Genomic DNA, 19876 nt, shown 5'->3' with positions numbered 1-19876 from the left:
CCTTCTCTGAGCTTGGTCTCTCCATCGGTCAGGGAGAACCCTCAGATCTCTGAGACCCTCACTGCAACTGAAACAGTTGCGCAGGTTCACACTTCAGCTCGCCACTGGCTGTGTGGGTCAGTAACCATCCCAGTATCAAACAGGTTTAGACACACATACATACCGTCTCTGTCTCTGTCTGTCTCTTTCTGTGCGCCCACCGCCACGCCCCTCTCAAATGTGATCTGGCCTGAAGCTATACAGGATAGCCTGTCAGCATAGCCGGGAGGTAGGGGGCAAAGCCTTACCGAGTCCACAGCGCCTCCTGCATTGCACGGACCACGGTGGATCGCACTCCAGCACCCAAAGGCATCATCTCCTGCTCACCTGGGGGAGGGACAATGCATCATGCAATCCCAGGGGACAAGGAGCATGAGGAAGGGCAAATTTTAGGGAGTTTGAACCCTTCCCTCATGGCCCTAGGACTCCCATTCCTAAGGAGAAGAGTGTCGGGCTGATAGGGATGAAGAAAAAGACCCTGGAAGTGAGACACAGGCTGAGACTCTCCCCGGCTCTGTGGACGTCACCTGGGTCCTCTGCCGTCTGCTGGAGAGGCTCCGAGTTCTCAGTTTCTGAAGGGTCACTCTGCAGAGAGAGAGGAGCATGGCAGAGACGCTGCCCTGGGGGGGGATGGGGGAGGGAGGGCACTCCAGTCATCTATGACCACTTGGCCCCTACAGAGGGATCCCTAAGATGCTTTGGAGCAAAGGGAGCATGTACGAGCACACTGTGGTCCCATTCCAGTGGACGGCTGGAAACCCTGGCACAGGGGAGCACGTGGATCTGGGATCCACCATCGATAGAGCTTTTCCAAACACAGAGGAGGAAGGCCGTTCCCTAAACTCCCAACCCAGCAGAAAGCGCATCCACAGAAGCCAGGCCAGCATCCAAATAGGGGTAACCTACCTCAATGTGACCTTGGCCAAGTCATCCCATCCTGGGCCTCAGTGACAACAGGTGGAAGGTTCCCCATGGAGGAAGGGTTAATCACTAGCCCCTGGCAAGGAAGTCAGCTTGGTACCTGACAAGGGGCATGGTGTCCGGTCATGGGCCTTCTCTTCCCCCTGGCTGAATTAGCCTCCAACTCCTCCAGGGGTTCGATTTGTCCTGGATGCCTGCTGCTGATGGCTCCCAGAAGCTTGATCCCTGACCCAGAGAAGACCTGAGTGAGAGAGGTCATGTCAAGGCGCTGTCTGAAATCCTTCCTGCCTTGGCTTCAATCATTTACTGTCTGTGGCTCCCACCAGCCAGTTACTTCAATAAGCACAGGGTCAGGACTACCCACTAGTATCCACAAAGGCCTTGCACATAGTAGGGCTCACTAAGTGTCTGCTGCCTGGCTAGCCTCTGTCCCAGGCACGAAGCCACCTGTTCTTGTGCTGACCCTCTCGCGTCCCCTCTAACTCCCAGCCCCGTTTGCTATCGACAGGTCCTGCACGAGGACACTGTCACCTTCATCAGGAAGAACAGTTGTCCTCACTCCACCCCCTCCTGCTCAAACATGTCCCCTGTCTCTTTTGGGGACTCTCTGTGAAGCTAGAGCTCCTATCACTCATGCACTGTTCCTGAGAGAAAGTTCCTTATGGCTATCTAAAGGTGGTGAGTACTTTGAGTGCTGCTAGCATATTATGCACTTTCACCACTAAGGCCAGGAACCTCTGTTCCGCTGGGGCCCAGAAGCTTTTCTGATTGGTAGATAGGGGGTGAGGGGTTGTTGTATAAGATTTTCAATTCTTTCCTCTTCTTGCTTCCTTTGGACTCTTCTCTTTTTCAAAGGAACATCTTTTTCAATATGTAGCAAATCACAGGAATTTTGTTGGAAGTGAGTTGTGTGTGTGTGTGGAGGGGGGGTGTTGAACTGCAAGGTCTGAGAGAAACCTGAAGTCTAGCTTTAGCATCACTGAGGCAAGGGGAGAGGGCAGGAGAGAGGGCTCAGAGAGCCTTTGCTGAGGGGGGGGGCTGGCCTGCCCACACCCCAGAGCAAAGCCGGGTGAAGGATTAGGATGCAGAAGCAGCACCTACACAGCTCACCAGCTTCACCCCGCAGGGCACTCGTGTCTCCTCCTTGGAGGAAAAAGAAAGAAGGTCCAGAGATTAGAATCCAGAGGCCCCAGTAATCCACAGCCCAGAGAACTCCCAGGAACAGTGTGCTCACGGGGCTAACATTTGTAAAGACACCAGCATCTACTAACAAAGCATTGTTAATACATTATAACACATCCAGACTATAGATGCTATGTGGACATTAATCAGGGGAGGGAGTCATTGAAAGACGACCTTCTCCTGGGACCTAGAGAGCGGGTACATAGCCCGCATGAACTCTCAGCCATCCCAGACTATGAGGAAGTGGGCATATGCTACCACTTCACAGACAAAGAACCTGAGGCTTCAGTTAGCTGTAGAGAGTCCTAAGGTACTCAGCTGTGCCGTTAAGGTTGAAACTTAATTCTCCCTGATTCCACAGCCCCAGCCCTATGTAGAGCTATGGAAAGATTCATGGAATGATGTCGTGATGTGTTATTGGGAGGAAAGGGGGAAAATAGGTTAGAAAACATTGTCTGTTGCATAAGCCCATTTATGTAAATATATATTTATAGATGCAAAATAGATGTTATCTCTAGGGAATGAATTCCGGGGAGACTTTCATTTTCTACATGTGTACACTTGGGAATTGATGTTATTCAAAATGAACACGTATTTCTTTCATAACCAGAAACATATTTTTTATTAAAAAGCGAGTGCAGAACAATATATGTAGCATGCTACCGTTTGCATTACAGGGAGAATGAATTTTTAAATGTGTATTTGCTTGGCTACACATAAAATATATCTGGAAGTCTCTACAGATCCTAATAGTCCTGACTGTCAGCAGGGAAGGCCCAGGGTGCTGGGATAGAAGCTCTGCATTTGGTTTCTTTTTCAAACCATGAGATGAATAAGCCTTTCAAAAAAAGTGACAAGGGAGAAAGGAGGAAAACGCGATGCCGTGGGGGAAGTGGGAGAGGTTTAAGCCCAGCCTGCCCTTCGCAGTGGGCTGGCTCTGGATTCAGGGGTCCTTCCACCCCGCACAAGGCTCAGTCTTTCTTTTGTTTTGTTTTTTTGGATTTGGTTTTTTCAAGACAGGGTTTCTCTGTGTAGTCCTGGCTGTCCTGGAACTCACTCTGTAAACCAGGCTGGCCTCGAACTCAGAAATCTGCCTGCCTCTGCCTCCCAAGTGCTGGGATTACAGGCGTGCGCCACCACTGCCCGGCTGTGCTCAGTCTTTTGCTGTACGAGACAGAACACAGATCAGGACGAACATATGATATAGTTAAAGGGAGACAGGGGTAGAAGGGGAAAGACAAAAACAATCAGATTCAGTTGGGAACCAAACACAACTTCTGGAAATAAAAACATAATTAAAATAAAATAAAAAACCCTCAGTGTCTAGGTTCAGTAGCATATTAGACTCAGTTGAAGCCAATTAATGAGCGGGGAGATGGATCTCAGGAAATTATCCAGAACAGTCGCAGCACAGAGACCGTGGAGCAAAGTCAAGAAGATGCAAATGATAGGAGCGAGCAGGACTAATTAATCTAACTAATTAGGGGAGAGAAGAAAACGCAGTAGAAGCAGCACTTGAAGGTACACAGCTAAGGATTTCTCCCCGACTGATAAAGGAGGACAATTCACAGTTTTAAAAAGTTCTGTGGAGTCCAGACAGGAAAATTAAAGGAATCTCACACCTATAGACGTCAATCCCCAGGAATAAGAAAATTCAAAAAATCCATCAAGAAAGGGCAGCTGGAGAGGCGGCTCAGCTGCCCTGTCAGAAGCCCTGAGTTCTGTTTCCAGCACCCACATCTGAAGACTCACACTAACTGCTGGGAACTTCAGCTCCAGGCAGAGTGCGTGGCCTCTCCTGACCTCCAAACACATGCACGCACACACACACATAAACATACACAAACACTCACACACACATACACACATAAACACACACACACACTCACATACATAAACATACACAAACACACACATAAACATACACAAACACTCACACACACATACACACATAAATACACACACACTCACACACATAAACATACACACACACACATACACACATAAACATACACACACACTCACACACATAAACACACACACATATACACATAAACATACACACACACTCACACACATAAACATACACAAACACACACTCACACACACATATACACATAAACATACACATACTCACATTCACACACAAACATACACAAACACACGCTCACACACACACATAAACATACACACACCCACACACATAAACATATACAAACACACAAACACACACACTTGCACACATAAACATATACAAACACACAAACACACACACTTGCACACATAAACATATACAAACACACACTCACACACATATACACACACATACATACACACACACTCACACATACACATATATACATACTCATACTCACACATGCACACACATACATCCACATGAACATACACACACACTCACACACATATATATGCATTCACACATACACACATATACTCACAAGCACACACAAGCAGACTCACAATTTAAAGAGCAAGAGAGGCTGGTGAGATGGCTCAGGGATTAGGAGCACTTGATGCTCTTGCAGAGGACTGGGGCTCAGTTCCCAGCACCACATTCAGCAACTCACTAACCACCTGTACCTGAGATTCCAGGGGATCTGACACCCTTTCCTGGCTCCACAGGCACTGCACAGATGGGGTGTACTCAGGTGCATACATATATAGACACATACATCTTTAAAAAAAATAAAAATATAATTTTAAAAATCAAAAAAAAAATAATGGCCAGCAAGAATATGAAAATGGTCTGCTACTGTGCTCTGAATGCCCTTCACCATGCCCAAGTGGGCAATCAATCCTGTCTTTAACACATCTTACACAACAGGAGACTGAAGCACAGAGATTGGCTAGTTAGGTAGCAGACCAAAGAGCTGACATTTAAGCCCAGCCAGCCTGATTCTGGAAGGTGCTACCTTCACCCATCATGACCCAGGATTCACTAAATGACACTGTGCCTAGGAACGGACAGGCACTTAGCCAAACAGCTGGCTCCCCAGTGTCGATAAGGAAAAGCAGAAGACAGCGGGATATTATTTTTAAGGTGTAATCATCCCCAGGCACTGTAGATCAGGGCAAAATCTTTTTTGAGAATACAATGAGAAAAGACACAGCAGAGAAAAACAGAAGTTACCCTTCTTGATAATTGCATGTTACTCAGTAAACAAAATGTACTTAAGGCAAAATGAACCAAAAAGACCCCCCCAAAAAAATGTAAAAATGCTAAAGGATGAACCTGAGTTGGAGAGAAAAACAAATTATCCCACATAGGAAAGATGAGTTGCAATGAGAAACTTTGAGCCAGGAAAAGGAAAGATACTGTGTTGAACCTAAACATTGCCTAGAATTACAATGATGGCATGTAATTTGGGGGATTAAAAACCTAAGAAAGGACCAATTTACTGGATAACAATGTTACACAAATTGGGAAGGAGCGTGCTTGGAATTAAAACATCCCAAGACCCTTGTTCCATTCAGGGGAAGATGTATCCTTGGCTAAGTGAATTATTTGTGTTAAAATTCCCAGGAGAGCCAGGGAACAGGTCCAAGCAAGACACAGTAAGACGGGACAGATGCAGATAAGCCAGCAGTGCTTAGGTCTGAAAATGCACTCAGGTCTATGGCACATACCTACAGTCTCAGAAGCTGAGGCAGGAGGATTATGAGTTAGAGGCCTGCTTAGGCTGTATATCCAAGTCATGTCTCAAATGAAAAGAACTAACACATACATGAATTAGTATTCCAGACAATTATAAAAATGATCAGGCTTTTAGTTATATATTCACTGATTAGGGGAAAAATGTTAATTTGCTGCACTTCAAGGAGTTTCGGGGGGGGGGCAGAAAAAAAGAAAATCCTGTTATGAAAAATAAATGCTATTTCTAAAATATAATGAGGTGAAGAAACAAAAATTGAGTAACGTGAGATTGGTTGTGTATGCCAAGCACAATGAAACACTGGGGTGATTTAAACAGCAAAAAGAAGAGGCTTCAAAGCCAGAATACCATCATTCCAAAGACTTCACAACTCAGTGAGACTCGGGTCTACCACAGAGCTACAGCTCGGAACTTATAAGCATCAAATAGCATAATCTAAAAAGCTAGGAAGCAAAAGTTGACAAAGCCACAAGAAAAAGACAAGTTCACTATCACAAGGAGCCCGTGTCTCTGAGTCAAGCTGACAAGACAATCAGTGGGAATAAAAAAAAGATCTGGCAACCCAAATAACCAGCTGCTTTCCCCTACAAGGCTAACACTGCCCCAACAGCACCGAACACACATTCTTTTCAAGCATACACGTAACAAACATGAATACACTGCACAGCCCGAGCCATAAACCGAAAGTTAGCAAATTTCAAAAGATTAGTATTCTTTACTTAATGGGTGTTTGTTGGCATGTAAATGAAATAAGTTTGTACCTGTGCTTAAGGTGGCCAGAAGAGGGTGCCGGACCCCTGGAACTAGAGTTAAGAGATAGCTGTAAACCCTCATGTGGGCGTTGAGAACTGAACTTGGAGCCTTTGCAAAGCAGGAAGTACTCTCAATATTAAACCATCCGTGGCCGTTTGAATGAGAATGGTCCCCATAGGGTCACATGTTTGAATACTTGGTCCCCAGTCGGACTTGTTTGGAAGGATTTGAAGGTGTGGTCTTGTTGGAGGAGGTGTCTCAGTGGCAAGAAGCCATTGTGAAATATTCGCACCAACAAGCCAATGAATCTATAAATGCAGATAATATGAACTTGTATCTAGAAAAATACAGATCAACAAAATTGGTTCAAAACATAATACATTAAGATGGATATGAGAAGAGAATCCCCCCCGCCCCACTTCCTGAAGCACAGGGCAGGTGCGAAGCATTGGTAAGGTGCTGTTAAAAATCTGTTCAAGTCAGCCAGGCACAGTGGTGCATACCTTTGAGCCCAGCGGTCAGAAGGCAAATTATCTTGTGAGTTCGAGGCCAGCCTGGTCTACAGAGGGAGTTCCAGGACAACCAGGGCTACACAGAGAAACCCTGTCTCCCAAAGCAAACAATCTGCTCAAAGTCACAGTCAGTGTTAGTGCTCTGATAAAAGGGGGTTGCTTTAATTTTATTACATCTGTTTATTTAGTGGGGAGGGCGTGCTGTGGACATGATGGACCTGTGTGTGCTCTCTCCTTCTGCCATCTGGATGTCAGAGATCAAACTCAGGTCCCTCAGGTGGCAGCAGGTACCCTGACTTACAAAGCCACCTCACTGGCCCCATATTCTGTAAGTCTGTACTGTGAGGACCCCTTCTGAGGTTCATTTTCTAGTTGACAAGATGCTGGTGTTAAAGCAATCTGACTCCGGAGTTAACAGTTACTGGGACTCTGGCTCACGGCCTCGAACAAACGATCAGTCCAACAGGCAACCTAACATCTGGACCAGAATATCCCGTAAATGTCTTTTTTAAAAAATGCAGGATAGGGCGGGGCTGGAGAGATGACTCAGGGGTTAAGAGCACTGACTGCTCTTCCAGAGGTCCTGAGTTCAATTCCCAGCATCCACACAGTGACTCACAACCATCTGTAATGGGATCTGATGCCCTCTTTTGGTGAGTCTGAAGACAGCTACAGTGTACTCCCTTAAATAAAATGAATAAATAAATCTTTAAAAAAGAAAAAAAGGAGGAGGAGGAGGATGGCCTTCAGAAAGCTCAACAGAAAAGAGCGCTGGACACTCTTCCAGAGGACCTGGGTTTGATTTTAAGCCCCACATGGACGCTCACAATCTGTAACTTCAGTTCCAGGGGATCTGATGTTCTCCTCCAGACTCTGTGGACATCATGCATGCCTGTGGAGCACGGCTGGATATGCAAGCAAAACACCAAGCACGTAAGAAATAAAAATGAGTAAGTCTTTCAAACAAGCTAACCACAGGCTGTGCCGGCTCACTGCCTAGGCCCTGAAGGCACAGCCTCTGTCCGACGCCACCACCACGTATCCCAGTGAGCTCAGCCACTGACAGCAGCCAGGGTTCCAGCCTGCAACTATTGCCACCTAGGCTTGTCTGGAAGTTGCAAAGCCATTTGCAAGCAAGGGCTGAGGAATCCCAGCTTTTTAGGCCCATCCACAAATCATCACCTTAGAGGACATAGGGTTTCAGTACCTGAGGCCTACAGGAGAACCCAAGACTAAAGGTACCTTGCTGGGGTTCCCACCTGCCTGCTGCCTCTCTTGATGCTACCAGGAACCAGCACTTGGCCCACCTCTCTGTAAAGTCACATCTGACTCATAACACACCTACAACCATAGGATACACCAATCCACGGGGAGGAAACATCTCTCCTGAAGAAAATATCATTCTAAGGATTGTGGGTTTTTTTTTAAACCAATACTCTATTCCCACAATGTTCAAAAATCAAATAATTCCGACCTCATAGAAATTACTCCAGAAGACAGTACAACCCACAAGTCAGTCATTTCGGGACAGTTAACTCATCAACTGAAATGCAAAAAGAAAATTATGAGCAAATTATTAATAAGAACTTAGCAAATAGGAAGAATACACAGAAAAACCCCACCAGGACATTATCAAGGCAGGTTTGCTTCACTAAGGCAAGATTGGCTTAATGTTTAAAAACTCATTAACTCTACTACATTAATAAATTAGGGGGTGAAAATCATATGATTATCTCCCCAAATGCACTGTGAATTCAGAATAATTAGCAATCCAGGGACAGAAGAAAACTTCCCCAGCATGCTAAGGAACATCAATAGGAAAACACTGTGACATGAAACAGGGAACAAATCTCACTTTAACACTCACAACAAGTCAAGCTCCTCAAAGTCGACTTTATCCAGGGTTATATTAATGTAGCAGGTAAGGAAGGGTGTGTGTATGTGTGTGTGTGAGAGAGAGAGGGGGGGGGGACTGTAAGGAACTAATAATACAACTGGCATTTGTCTGCATGGAGCTGTGTCTATAGAACACAGCAACTGCCTAACAGATAAATTATACGAATTGGTTAAGAGTTCAGCAAGATTCCTACATACAAAATCAATGAGCAAAAAAATCAATCTTTTTTTTTAATATTCTAGCAACAACCAGGCACTGCAATTTTTAAAGTTACCACATTAGAAAGCCATGGAAAATATCAAGTAGTATGAGTGGTTATTGTGAGGCCTCTGATGGGAAGACCTCACCCCAGGCCCTGGGAAGTGACATGAGGCCCAGAACCTCTGATGTCGACACCATCTTGGAAGGTCTGCAGGGAACATAGGGAAAGGGAGTTAGCCCACCAGCAGCACAAGGAACACCGGGAGAGAATTCTGAGGACACTTCTTGGAGGCCTGTGTTGGGGGTCCCCCAAGAAGATGCACAGATAGGGAAGAGCACCCTAAATGTGAGCAGGGCCATCCCATTGGCTGGGGGCCTAGACACACCAAACACATGAGAGGGCCGTAGCAAGGGATACCACTCAGCTTCCTGGCCACTGGCTCTGCCCAACCCTGCCCTCCCTGTAGTGATAGACTTGAACCTCTGAAAACACTTGCCAGGGGTGGTTCTTCTCCAGGATTGTCATAGCCATAGAAAAACACACACAAAGCTGGGCAGTGGTGGTGTGGGCCTTTAATCTCAGCACTCAGGAGGCAGAGGCAGCCTGAGTTCGAGGCCAGCCTGGTCTATTAGAGCAAGTTCCAGGACAGCCAGGAGAAAACAAACAAACAAACAAACAAACACCACACAGAAGGACTGTGTTTAACTATAGACCAGGAATGCAAAAATTACAGAATAAGCCACCTACCTCATTTCTTCAGCTTCAAGGAAAAGGAAGAAAACCCCACAAGAGACAGGGGAGCCAGTGGTTTAAAAGAAACACGAAAGACTTATCAACCACTTAAAATGGACAGACTTCATTTAGATCCAACATTAAAAAGCAGACTATAAAAATAAATCAGGAGCTGGGCGTGGGGGCACGTACCTTTATCCCAGCACGCAGGAGGCAGAGGCATGTGGAGTATAAGTTTGAGGCCAGCCTGGTCTACACAGGGAGACCCTGGAGATTATAGATATAGATAGATGATATAGGTGTAGGTGTAGGTGTAGGTGTAGAGATATAGATATAGATATAGATATAGATATAGATATAGATATAGATATAGATATAGATATAGATATAGATATAGATATAGATATAGATATAGATATAGATATGGGGATGGAAATGGGGATGGGGATGGGGATGGAGATATAGATGTAGGGGTAGAGGTAGAGATAGAGATAGAGATTCGCTTGTCTCTGCCTCCTGAGTGCTGGGATTAAAGGTGCATGTCACCACCTTGTGGACTGAATGAGTATTTAATTGTTAATACTATTGAGGAATTGCTGCCATCTTGAAAGAAAGGTGACACTTGGTGGCTAAAGTGGGGTGGGAGAAGAGAGATTCCATCTCAGGAATCAGAAATTACATTCTGTAAAGAGCTACACAGAGAACACAGCCAGTGACAAAGACTGTGTCCCCTTGATCCAGGTTCCTGCAAGGGTTCTTCTTACCCCGTTCTCAAACTCATGTCGATAAGGATTTATAAGCTCAATACCACCCCCCTAAATATGACCCGAGGCTTAAAGCACTTGCCCGAGGAAACCCAGTGGAGACCCTCAAGTTCACTGCTAGTTCTGCCAACATCTGCAGACAGGGCCAGTCTCCCAGACTTGATATTTGTAGTCTAGAAGAGAAATTAATCTGCTGACACTAACACCAACCAACCCTTTGAGATTTTCACTTCCCTGACCAAGTCCCTGCCTGCCCTGTCCCTGTTCTTTAAACACACAATTGTTTCTGTACAGAAAGGAGCTGAGAGGGTTCAGTGGTGGCAGCAGTGGAGGCAGCAATGCATGTCTTTAATCCCAGCACTCAGTAGGCAGGAACAGGAAGATCTCTGAATTCAAGGCCAACCTGGTCTACAGAGCGAGTTCCAGGACAGCCAGGGCTGTACAGAGAAACCCTATCTCAAAAAGCCAAGAAGAAGAAAGGGGGAGGAGGAAGAAGGAAGGAAGGAAGGAAGGAAGGAAGGAAGGAAGGAAGGAAGGAAGGAAGGAAGGAAGGAAGAAAGGTGGATGCAGTTACCAGGGTCTAGCTGTAAGCAGGAATGGGAATGGGGAATGACCATCTGATAGGTGGGTTCAGTTGCAGGTGTGTGTGTGTGTGTGTGTGTGTGTGTGTGTGTGTGTGTGTGTGTGTGTATGTGTGCTAAATGCCACAGACCTATACACTTAAAAGCTGATTGAGAGCCAGGCAGTGGTGGTGCACACCTTTAATCCCAGCACTTGGGAGGCAGAGGCAGGTGGATTTCTGAGTTCGAGGCCAGCCTGATCTACAGAGTGAGTTCCAGGACAGCCAGGGTTATACAGAGAAACCCTGTCTTTGGAGGGGGGACTGCTTAAGAGGCAAATTTTATATTATATATATTTTACACAATAAAAAATTTTAGAATTTCTTTCGTCAACAGATACTGTAAGAAAAGCAAAATGATGGGCTGGAGAGACTTTGGCTCAGTGGTTAAAAATGCTCGCTATTCTCATAGAGGAGCTGAGTTCAGTTCTTAGCACCCACATGGTGGCTCACAGTCTCCTGAAACTCCAGCTCCTAGGGACACGATGCCTTCTTCTGGTCTCCAAGGTAACCACTCTCATGCACAAACTCACACACAGATACACACACATCCACAAAATAACAATAAAACACACCTGGAAAGGAATAGTATCCAGAATACATAAAGGATTCCTATGAGTTCATAAGACGTTAATATATATATGTATGTATGTATATATATATGATTATGTATATATGTGTATGTGTGTATATATACACATGTACATACATGTATATATTGGACAAGGTTTTAACAGGGATGGCTAAAATAGATGAAAAGTTTTTTTATATTAAGAAATTAACATGAAGGCAAAACCAAGACCACAGAGACATGCTATCTATCTCTACTTTGGCAAAAATCAAAAGCTGACAGCATCAAGTGTCAGCAAAGATGTGAAATGACCAGAACATGCCGACAGGGAGGTGGGGTGCACACTGCTTCAGTAACTCTGTGGTCACACCACCCCGAACACTTTGGTGAGTACCCAGCCCTGAAGATGTGCATGCTCTGTAAGCTAGAAATCCATCTCCAGAGGTTATGCCCTCTGAAGATATTCTTGGTCAACTATGCCAAAGGACATATTCTAAACTGTTCACAGCTTCTCTATGTGTAATAGCAAAAAAACAAACAACAACAACACTACAAAGTCCCATATGCTATAAATATGTCTGTGGCATGGGCATGCAGTGGGTACCTGCTGCCAGCATTTAGGATTGCTGAAACATCCTAAAGAGAACATTACTAAGTCTTTCTGTGCCTCGGTTTTCCTATCAGCAAAATGGGGATAATGCCAGCAACCTTCTCAGAGTGTTGACTGGAGGACCGAGGCATCAAGGTGCCATCAGCACCTGAGACATGCAAGCTCTCTGTACCAGCGCTCGTTGGTGCCTGCCTCAGACGGTCTCCCTCCTGGCATACACCTCTGCCCTTCCTCCAGTCAATGCTGTATGCTGATCTTTCTCCGCCTTTCTTCCCTGACCCACCTACCACTGTACCCCTGTAACATGCCCAGCTGCCCCAGCCTCCCCCCTTCCTGGCATATTCCTCCTGTTTGCCGAGCATCTATTTCCCTTGTCCAGACCCACCTAGCTCAGACCGCGGGGCCCTCTACCCTACCCTACCTTCTGGGCATCCACAGACTTCTGAACTTCAACTTTCTGATTACCCTGTCTGTGCCCCTCTCAGACTGGGAAATCCAGCTAGGAACCCTCCCTGCCCCCTGCTCTGCTCCAATCATCCCACAAATTACAATAAAGTCCCAGATACATCTGAACCTCTTACCCAGGCTTTGGCAGCCTGGTAAGACTCGCACAGGCCTAAATACAAACCCCAGCTCCACACCCTCCTGCCATGCGAAACTGACTAAGTCAATGACCTCTGAAAGCCAATTTTCTTATATCGGTTGGACAGAGATATTAATGTTGACTTTCATGCTCTTGTGAGGATTAAATCAGATGATGTGTCTGAAACGCCCGTTAGAGCTAACAAACTTGCTAGTCAAAAAGGAGCTGGGGGCTGTGGTGTGGCTTCGCCAGAGGAGTGTTGGCCTCCCTTCTGCGAACCCTTGGGCTCAGTCGCCAGCACCTCATGGGACAGACTTGGTAGCACAAGCCAGCAAGTTCAGTTCACTGGAAGTAGTAGGAACAGGAGGTTTGGAAGCGAGCACAGTTATCCTTAGCTCCGCAGTGAGGCTGAGGCCAGCCTAAGATACAGGAGACTGTATCACAAACACACACAGTTGAGGAGGGGAGAGAGAAATTGGTTGTTTGGTTGTTTTCAGTGCTGGGAATCAAACCCAGGACCTTGTGCATGCTAGATAAGTACTCTACCCCTGAGCTACAGTCCCAGATAAAGCAGCATTCTTAGGTCACCCATTGGGAACACTCTCCTCCCTCCCTGCCTCCTGACACTTGGCAGCTGCAGGCTGCACCTTGTGCATGGGTGTCTGGGCCGGGCCAGAGGAGCTATGACAGCATCCCCAGGGCAGAGGGCGAACCAGCAGAGCCGCCCTCCCATACCTCCTTCTACCCCACCCCCAGAGCAGCTCCTGACCTCTCTGGATACTGCAAGACAGAGGGAAGAATGGCATCTTGACCCCTCCCCCTCCAAGAGTCTCTGTTTTGAGGTAGAATACAAGGTGGCTAAGCTCTCCTGTCAGAGCTGGGTGGTCCTCCGGCTGAGTAGATGCTCTCTGTTTCACAGTGGAGGCAATTACGAGGCAGAGAGGAAAAGCTCTGCCTAAAGTCTCTGTGTACCTAGAGCCTGACCTTGAACTCTGCAGTCTGGCTCTGCCTCCACCCAGGCAGCCTCCAGGGAAAAGTTGTGGGGTCTTCCCCTCCTGCCAAGGGCTCTGGCAGATGACTAGCTGGGCCCTATGCCCACGCTTGCCCACACCCCACTCGGCTTGCCCTCCACCACCCACTGCCGGTCCCTGTCACAACCCAGCCCCAATTCTTCTCCTGCAGCTGGCACCGGTTTCCATGGAAACGGGTTGTTTGGGCAGCTGTGGGATGGTAGGCTGAGCTGCAGTATGATCCAGAATGATGCTCGGAGCGACACACAGTCGTGAGCTGCATCCAGCCAAGTCAGGCAGGAAACCTGGTTACGACACCACGCTCCAACAAGCCTTCCCCTCCTGAAAACACTGTAACCCCAGGAACCCAACCCTGGCGTTCAATCCAAATAAGTTGTCTGAAATGGGGAGAAGCCAGATGTATCAGAAACCTTTCCCCAGCATTCCTGCCTGCACAACAAAACTGCGTAGTTCTTGTCACAAGCATCAAGTTAAATGGCAAATGTGTCATCACAGTGACTCCTCACCACCACCCCACGAGGTAAGGATTATTAACACCCGCGTGACATCCCAGAAGGTGAAGGCGCTGGCTTGGGTCATCAGGCAAAGCGAGGCTGAGTGGCAGCTCTCAGAACCCGCCAGTGGCTGACTCGGAGGAAAGGAAGTCCCTGCTCATTCTCTCATCAATGTGCCCACGGCCGTGACAGATACAGCTAGACACAGCTCTGATGCAGGGTCAGGAAAGGCAGACTGCAGAACCATGTGAGCCAACCTGGAAAGAACTTTAAATGGTACAGAGTCTAAAAGGCGAAGCAGCCCGGCACCACGCCGTGCAGTCTGACAACCTATTCACACCCAAAAAGGCCAACAGCGGATGTTCACATCTATACAGATCCTTGTGAAAGGGGCCTGAAGGGCCCAGACCACAAACAGTTGTGACTTCCCAACAAATGGTCGTCTCAAAGGCATCCAAAAAAAGCTTCCTACTCTACTACAAATTATGAATTTGTGTGTGTGTGTGTGTGTGTGCACATGGGCCCGGGGCTGAGCATCCTTGAAGGTGCAGAGGCCCAAGGAAGGAGCAAAATGTCTCCCTCTAACACCTCCACCTTATTTTCTGAGGCAAGGTCTCTCACTGACCCTGGAGGTAGGCTGCCAGCGAGTCCCAGTGAGCCTCCTGTCTCCATCCCTCAGCACAGGGGGAGACACGGGCATACTGGTACTCAGAATGGTACTCAGATTCTTCCTCAGGTCTCACGCGTTTGCAGGACCTCTCTCACTGAGCCATTTCTCCAGCTCTGGGTTCTGAAGTGGACACTTCTAGCTTCTTTGGAAAGTCGGTCACGTCAAATGATGTTTTGCTGGGGCACACAGGTGAAAGAATGTCTCGCTAAAGCAGACACACGAATGAATGCTTTCCTGAAGCAGACACAGGCGAAAGGACGCTTGATGAAGGGGTATAACTATGACCCCACAGACGGGGAGACAAGCACTGAGCAGTGACTGGTTTTCTCCGCCTCTCATCGCTATTCGCTATGCATTGCTAGGCAGCCATGGAGAGAAGCTGGCCCAAGAACGTCTTGTGAGGTTCCTGCAGCCATTTTCTGTTTCCACGGCCTCACCTCTGGCTGGCTGGCAAGCCTAATGGTTCCTCAGGATTGAACAACAGCTGCTGGTTCAGGCTTGGTGTCAGCCTGCTAAGAAGACTGGTCCATAGCTGTCAGTTTGTGTGTTCTGTCTGCCTGCCTGCCTAGAGGACTGGTCTGCCGCTGCTGATTCGTATTTGTTGTTTGCTACAAGACTGAACTGCTGCCCAAGAAGATGGAGCTCACCCCCAAAGAACTATTGCTGAACAAGTCCACTTCTCCCAGACTCTAATAATGTTTCTCTTCCACTACTTCTGCTGGGTGGTAGGCTAGAGGAGAGGTTGAACCCTTATCAAAAGCAGATTGCAAAAAACATTATGCCTACAGGGTTCTGTTCTGTTTTTCTTTTTTGTTTTTTTGGGGACAAGCTCTCTCACATTTCACAAACTGAGTTCTAACTGGCCCTGTAGCCAAGGGTAACTTTAAACTCCTGATCTTCCTCCTTCCACCTCCCAAGCACTGGAATCAGAGGTGTACCCCCACTTTACCCTATTTACACAGTGTCCCCCCCCCCATGGTGAAACTAGAGCTTTGTGCATGGTAAACAAAGGCCCTGCCAACGGAGCCAAGTCTCACCCCAACTGGGACATATTTTAAATATCAAAAGGAAAAACAAAACGATACAATTATGCTAGTTTAGGGTAAGACAAGACAGTGTATAGGAAAAAGAAGGCCTGTTCTGAACTCGGACATGAGGTCGCGTTGGCTGCTGGGCAGGCGGGGTCTGCATCTTCTCCATCGTATCTTCTTTTTTATTGTGGTTGTTGTTTTGTTTTTTGCTGTTGATTTTTGTTTGTTTTGTTTGTTTATTGAGACAAGGTTTCTCTGTGTAGCCCTGGCTGTCCTGGAACTCACTCTGTACACCAAGCTGGCCTCAAACTCACCAGAGATCCACCGGCCTCTGCCTCCAGAGTGCTAGGATTAAAGGCATGTGCCACCACCCCTGGCTCCTCTTTATTTTCTAAGACAAATTAAAATTACTTTTGAGATTAAGAATGACTAGTTGGAGGACTAGAGAGACGGCTCAGAGATTAAGCTTTTTACTCTTCCAGAGAACCAAAGTTGGGTTCCCAGCACCCACTTCAAAATTTACAACCACCTGAAACTCCAGCTCAAGAATCCCTCTTCTGGCCTACTCCTGCGCTCAAGAACACGCACTCCTACACACAGAGTATGCAAATATGTGAATAATAAACAAGGTTAAACTCCCCGGCAGAGCAATGGTTTAGAGTCAGTGTAGCGGCACATGCAATCCCACCATCAAGGAGGTGAAGGCCAGAGGGCCAGGAATTCAGGCCAGACTTGGCTACATAGGGAGTTTGAGACTAACCTGGGCTACCCAAGACCCTGACCCACCATCTCAACAAAAGCCAAAATATAGATGCTTGCAAGAACAGTATCACAGAGTCGGGATGGAATTATCCTACAAATAAGGGTAAACACCCAGGCTGCTCATTGTCTCCGGCCTCAATGTTACTAACGAGCTCTTTGACCCTGACTGGTCATTTTCTCTCTTAGAACCTCTGTGGCCAAATCAGTGCAATGGGTCTATATCATCAGCGTCTACCTCAGAGGTTGTACGTAGATCTCAGACGACACACTCAGCACCCAGCATGTTCAACAAGCAAGCCTGTGACACTGACCGCACAAGCACACACAACAAACGTCCTGGACTTGGTACCCACTGCCATTTCCTCCTCCATGCTACATATAACTACATCAAAAGTATCTAGCACATAACACATGTTCAATAAATATAAAAACAATCCACTATGTGGAAAAATAAGTACCATCTTCTACCCCTGGCTCATAGGCATTGGATATGATTATTAACAAAATTAGTATCATAATTAAGCAGGCGATGAAGGCAAAGAGTAACAGTGACCAGAGAGACCATGGCTAAGCACCAACTCATCCCCGTGTGAACCTGGAGAAGCCTGTTAATTCCCCTGAGCCTCAGTTTCCCTATCTGATAAAGTGGGCTAATTCCTGTCTTGCAGGACTATTACTAACACTGAAAACAGCAAACATACTGGGAATGGAGTGATTTCCCTCCCATCTTGAGCTGGGCACATTATTTCATATCGTGTCTCATGATCCCACTAAAGAGGGGCATGCATGTCCTTTTTATTTCAGACAGGGTCTCACTAGGTAGTGCTGACTGGCCTGGAACTCGCTCTGTAGACCAGGCTGACCTCAAATTCACAGCGATCTACCTTTTGGCCTGCCTCTGCCTCAGTGTGCTGGAATCAAAGGCATTTGCCATCTCACCCAGCTTATTACATATATTATTAATATCTTGCTAAATGGAAGAAAAGTTACTGAAGAATAGTGGGAGGTGATTCCTCCAGGACATAGGCTAAAGCAAGATTTGAACCCAGGACTTGCTGCCTCCGACAGATAATGGGCCTTCACAGGAACTCAGTAATATAGTTTATTTTTCGTTTCCTGACTCCAGAATTTCAATTTACAGAATCTGGGAAGCTGGGCTTAGTCAGCACACGTCTGCAATCCCAGAGACTAGGAAACTGAAGCATTAGAATCAAAAGGTCAAAGGTGGGGCTGGGGAGATGGCTCAGCAGTTAAGAGCACTGACTGTTCTTCTGAAGGTCCTGAGTTCAAATCCCAGCAATCACATGGTGGCTCACAACCATCTGTAATGAGATCTGACTCCCTCTTCTGGAGTGTCTGAAGACAGCTACAGTGTACTTAAATATAATAAATAAATCTTTAAAAGAAAAAAGTCAAAGTTATCGTAGGCTACAGTGAGTTCAAAGCCAGCCTAGGCAACTTAGCAAGAACCCCGATATCAAAATAATAGGGGCTTGGGGGACTATAGTTTAGTCAGAGAATGTCTGCTTAGTGTGTGTGAGGCCCTGGGTTCAGTCCCCAGCAAACCAAACAAAACAAGTACATGAGAAAATGCTCTCTAAGGGACACTGAACACTGAAGTTCACCTCTGTTAAGTGTCACTCCCTGGAGAAGAGAGGTGGGAGCCATCCTGTCCCAAACTGTCAGCTTCAACTGACCAGTCTGTGGCCGGGCGGTGGTGCCGCACGCCTTTAATTCCAACACTCGGGAGGTAGAAACAGGCAGATTTCTGAGTTCGAGGCCAGCCTGGTCTACAGAATGAGTTCTAGGACAGCCAAGGCTACACAGAGAAACCCTGCCTCAACAAACAAACACATAAAAAAAAAAAAAAAAAAAAAAAAAAAAAAACCTTACCAGTCTGTGGAAATCATTTTTACTGGCTCCATCTGGGTGACCCTGGCTTGAGTCATCTGGATTTGTCCAAGGCCGCTTCCTCACATGCATAGGTCGTCTCTGCTCCAGGGGTCCATCATGGCGCCCACCCAAGGGCTCTGGGGAGCTGGCACAGGAATCGGCTGGAGCAGTAAGCCCTTGTTCCAGCTCCATTCCCGACCCTGTCTGGGCCTTGTCCTCTGGCCCGGGCGGCTCAGGTGGGCTGCCGACCACAAACCCGGGCTGCATTTCCTGCTGCTCTGTAGACTCCTCAGTCAGCACCTCTGGGTACAGTGCTGGACTCTGGGGAGGGTCCTGGCTGACTAGACTAAGGGGCTCACCTCCAAAGAGCCCTGGGAATTCAAAAAGGTGATCGAGGCTGTCTGGCGGAACCACATCCTTAGAAAAGAACATATTTTCTACCTCAGTTTCTAGAGCACGGTCCATCCAACTTCCACCTGGCTCTCCAGGCTCAGTGTCCTTAGAAGAAAGAAGCCTTTGGGGACCTGCAAAGGCTTCCGGAGAAGCACTCTCAGGAGGGTCTTGCATAGGATGGCAGTGCCCATCTGGTCTCTGACCAAGCCTCAGGGAAAAGCCTGACTCCGACTCTTCCTCCTGAGAACAGATTCCACACTTCCTGCATTTCCTTTGGCGGCGAGTGGATAGGTCTAGAGAGGGAGACAGATTCTTTTCACTGAGCCCTTCTTTACTGAGTGTAGGGACTCTTTCATCATCCTCTGGGGAAAACATTCCTAAGACAGTAGTGGCTTGTCTAAGGTTGCAGGCCCCTTCCATCCCTGCTGGGCCCTAGGTACAGACCAGTCCTCTATTTGGGAAGTGCAGTGATATATCACAAAGACTTCTAGAGCTTCTGGTAACTAAGAAGTCACACAGAGAGTCCTGGAACCTAGACAAGGT

The 19876-nt window shown here is 47.0% G+C and overlaps 1 protein-coding gene across 1 annotated transcript in view; it reads right to left on the bottom strand.

Annotated features, from left to right (window-relative positions):
• Spocd1 (SPOC domain containing 1) overlaps positions 1-19405 on the bottom strand; it is a 28093-nt gene extending 8688 nt beyond the window's left edge. Inside the window, exons 1-5 of the mRNA XM_052175847.1 lie at positions 18941-19405; positions 2071-2103; positions 1061-1201; positions 567-624; positions 288-366 (exon numbers count right to left, since the gene is read on the bottom strand). Of these exons, the coding sequence (XP_052031807.1) occupies positions 288-366; positions 567-624; positions 1061-1201; positions 2071-2103; positions 18941-19405 (776 nt within the window). The remainder of the gene's footprint in view (positions 1-287; positions 367-566; positions 625-1060; positions 1202-2070; positions 2104-18940) is intronic.
• Positions 19406-19876: the final 471 nt, after the last annotated feature.

This window comes from Apodemus sylvaticus, chromosome 3 (assembly GCF_947179515.1).
Source record: "Apodemus sylvaticus chromosome 3, mApoSyl1.1, whole genome shotgun sequence".
In the NCBI taxonomy this organism is placed as follows: domain Eukaryota; kingdom Metazoa; phylum Chordata; class Mammalia; order Rodentia; family Muridae; genus Apodemus; species Apodemus sylvaticus.
The sequence above is the reverse complement of the archived record's forward strand: the minus strand, read 5'-3'. Positions and strand labels throughout refer to the sequence as shown.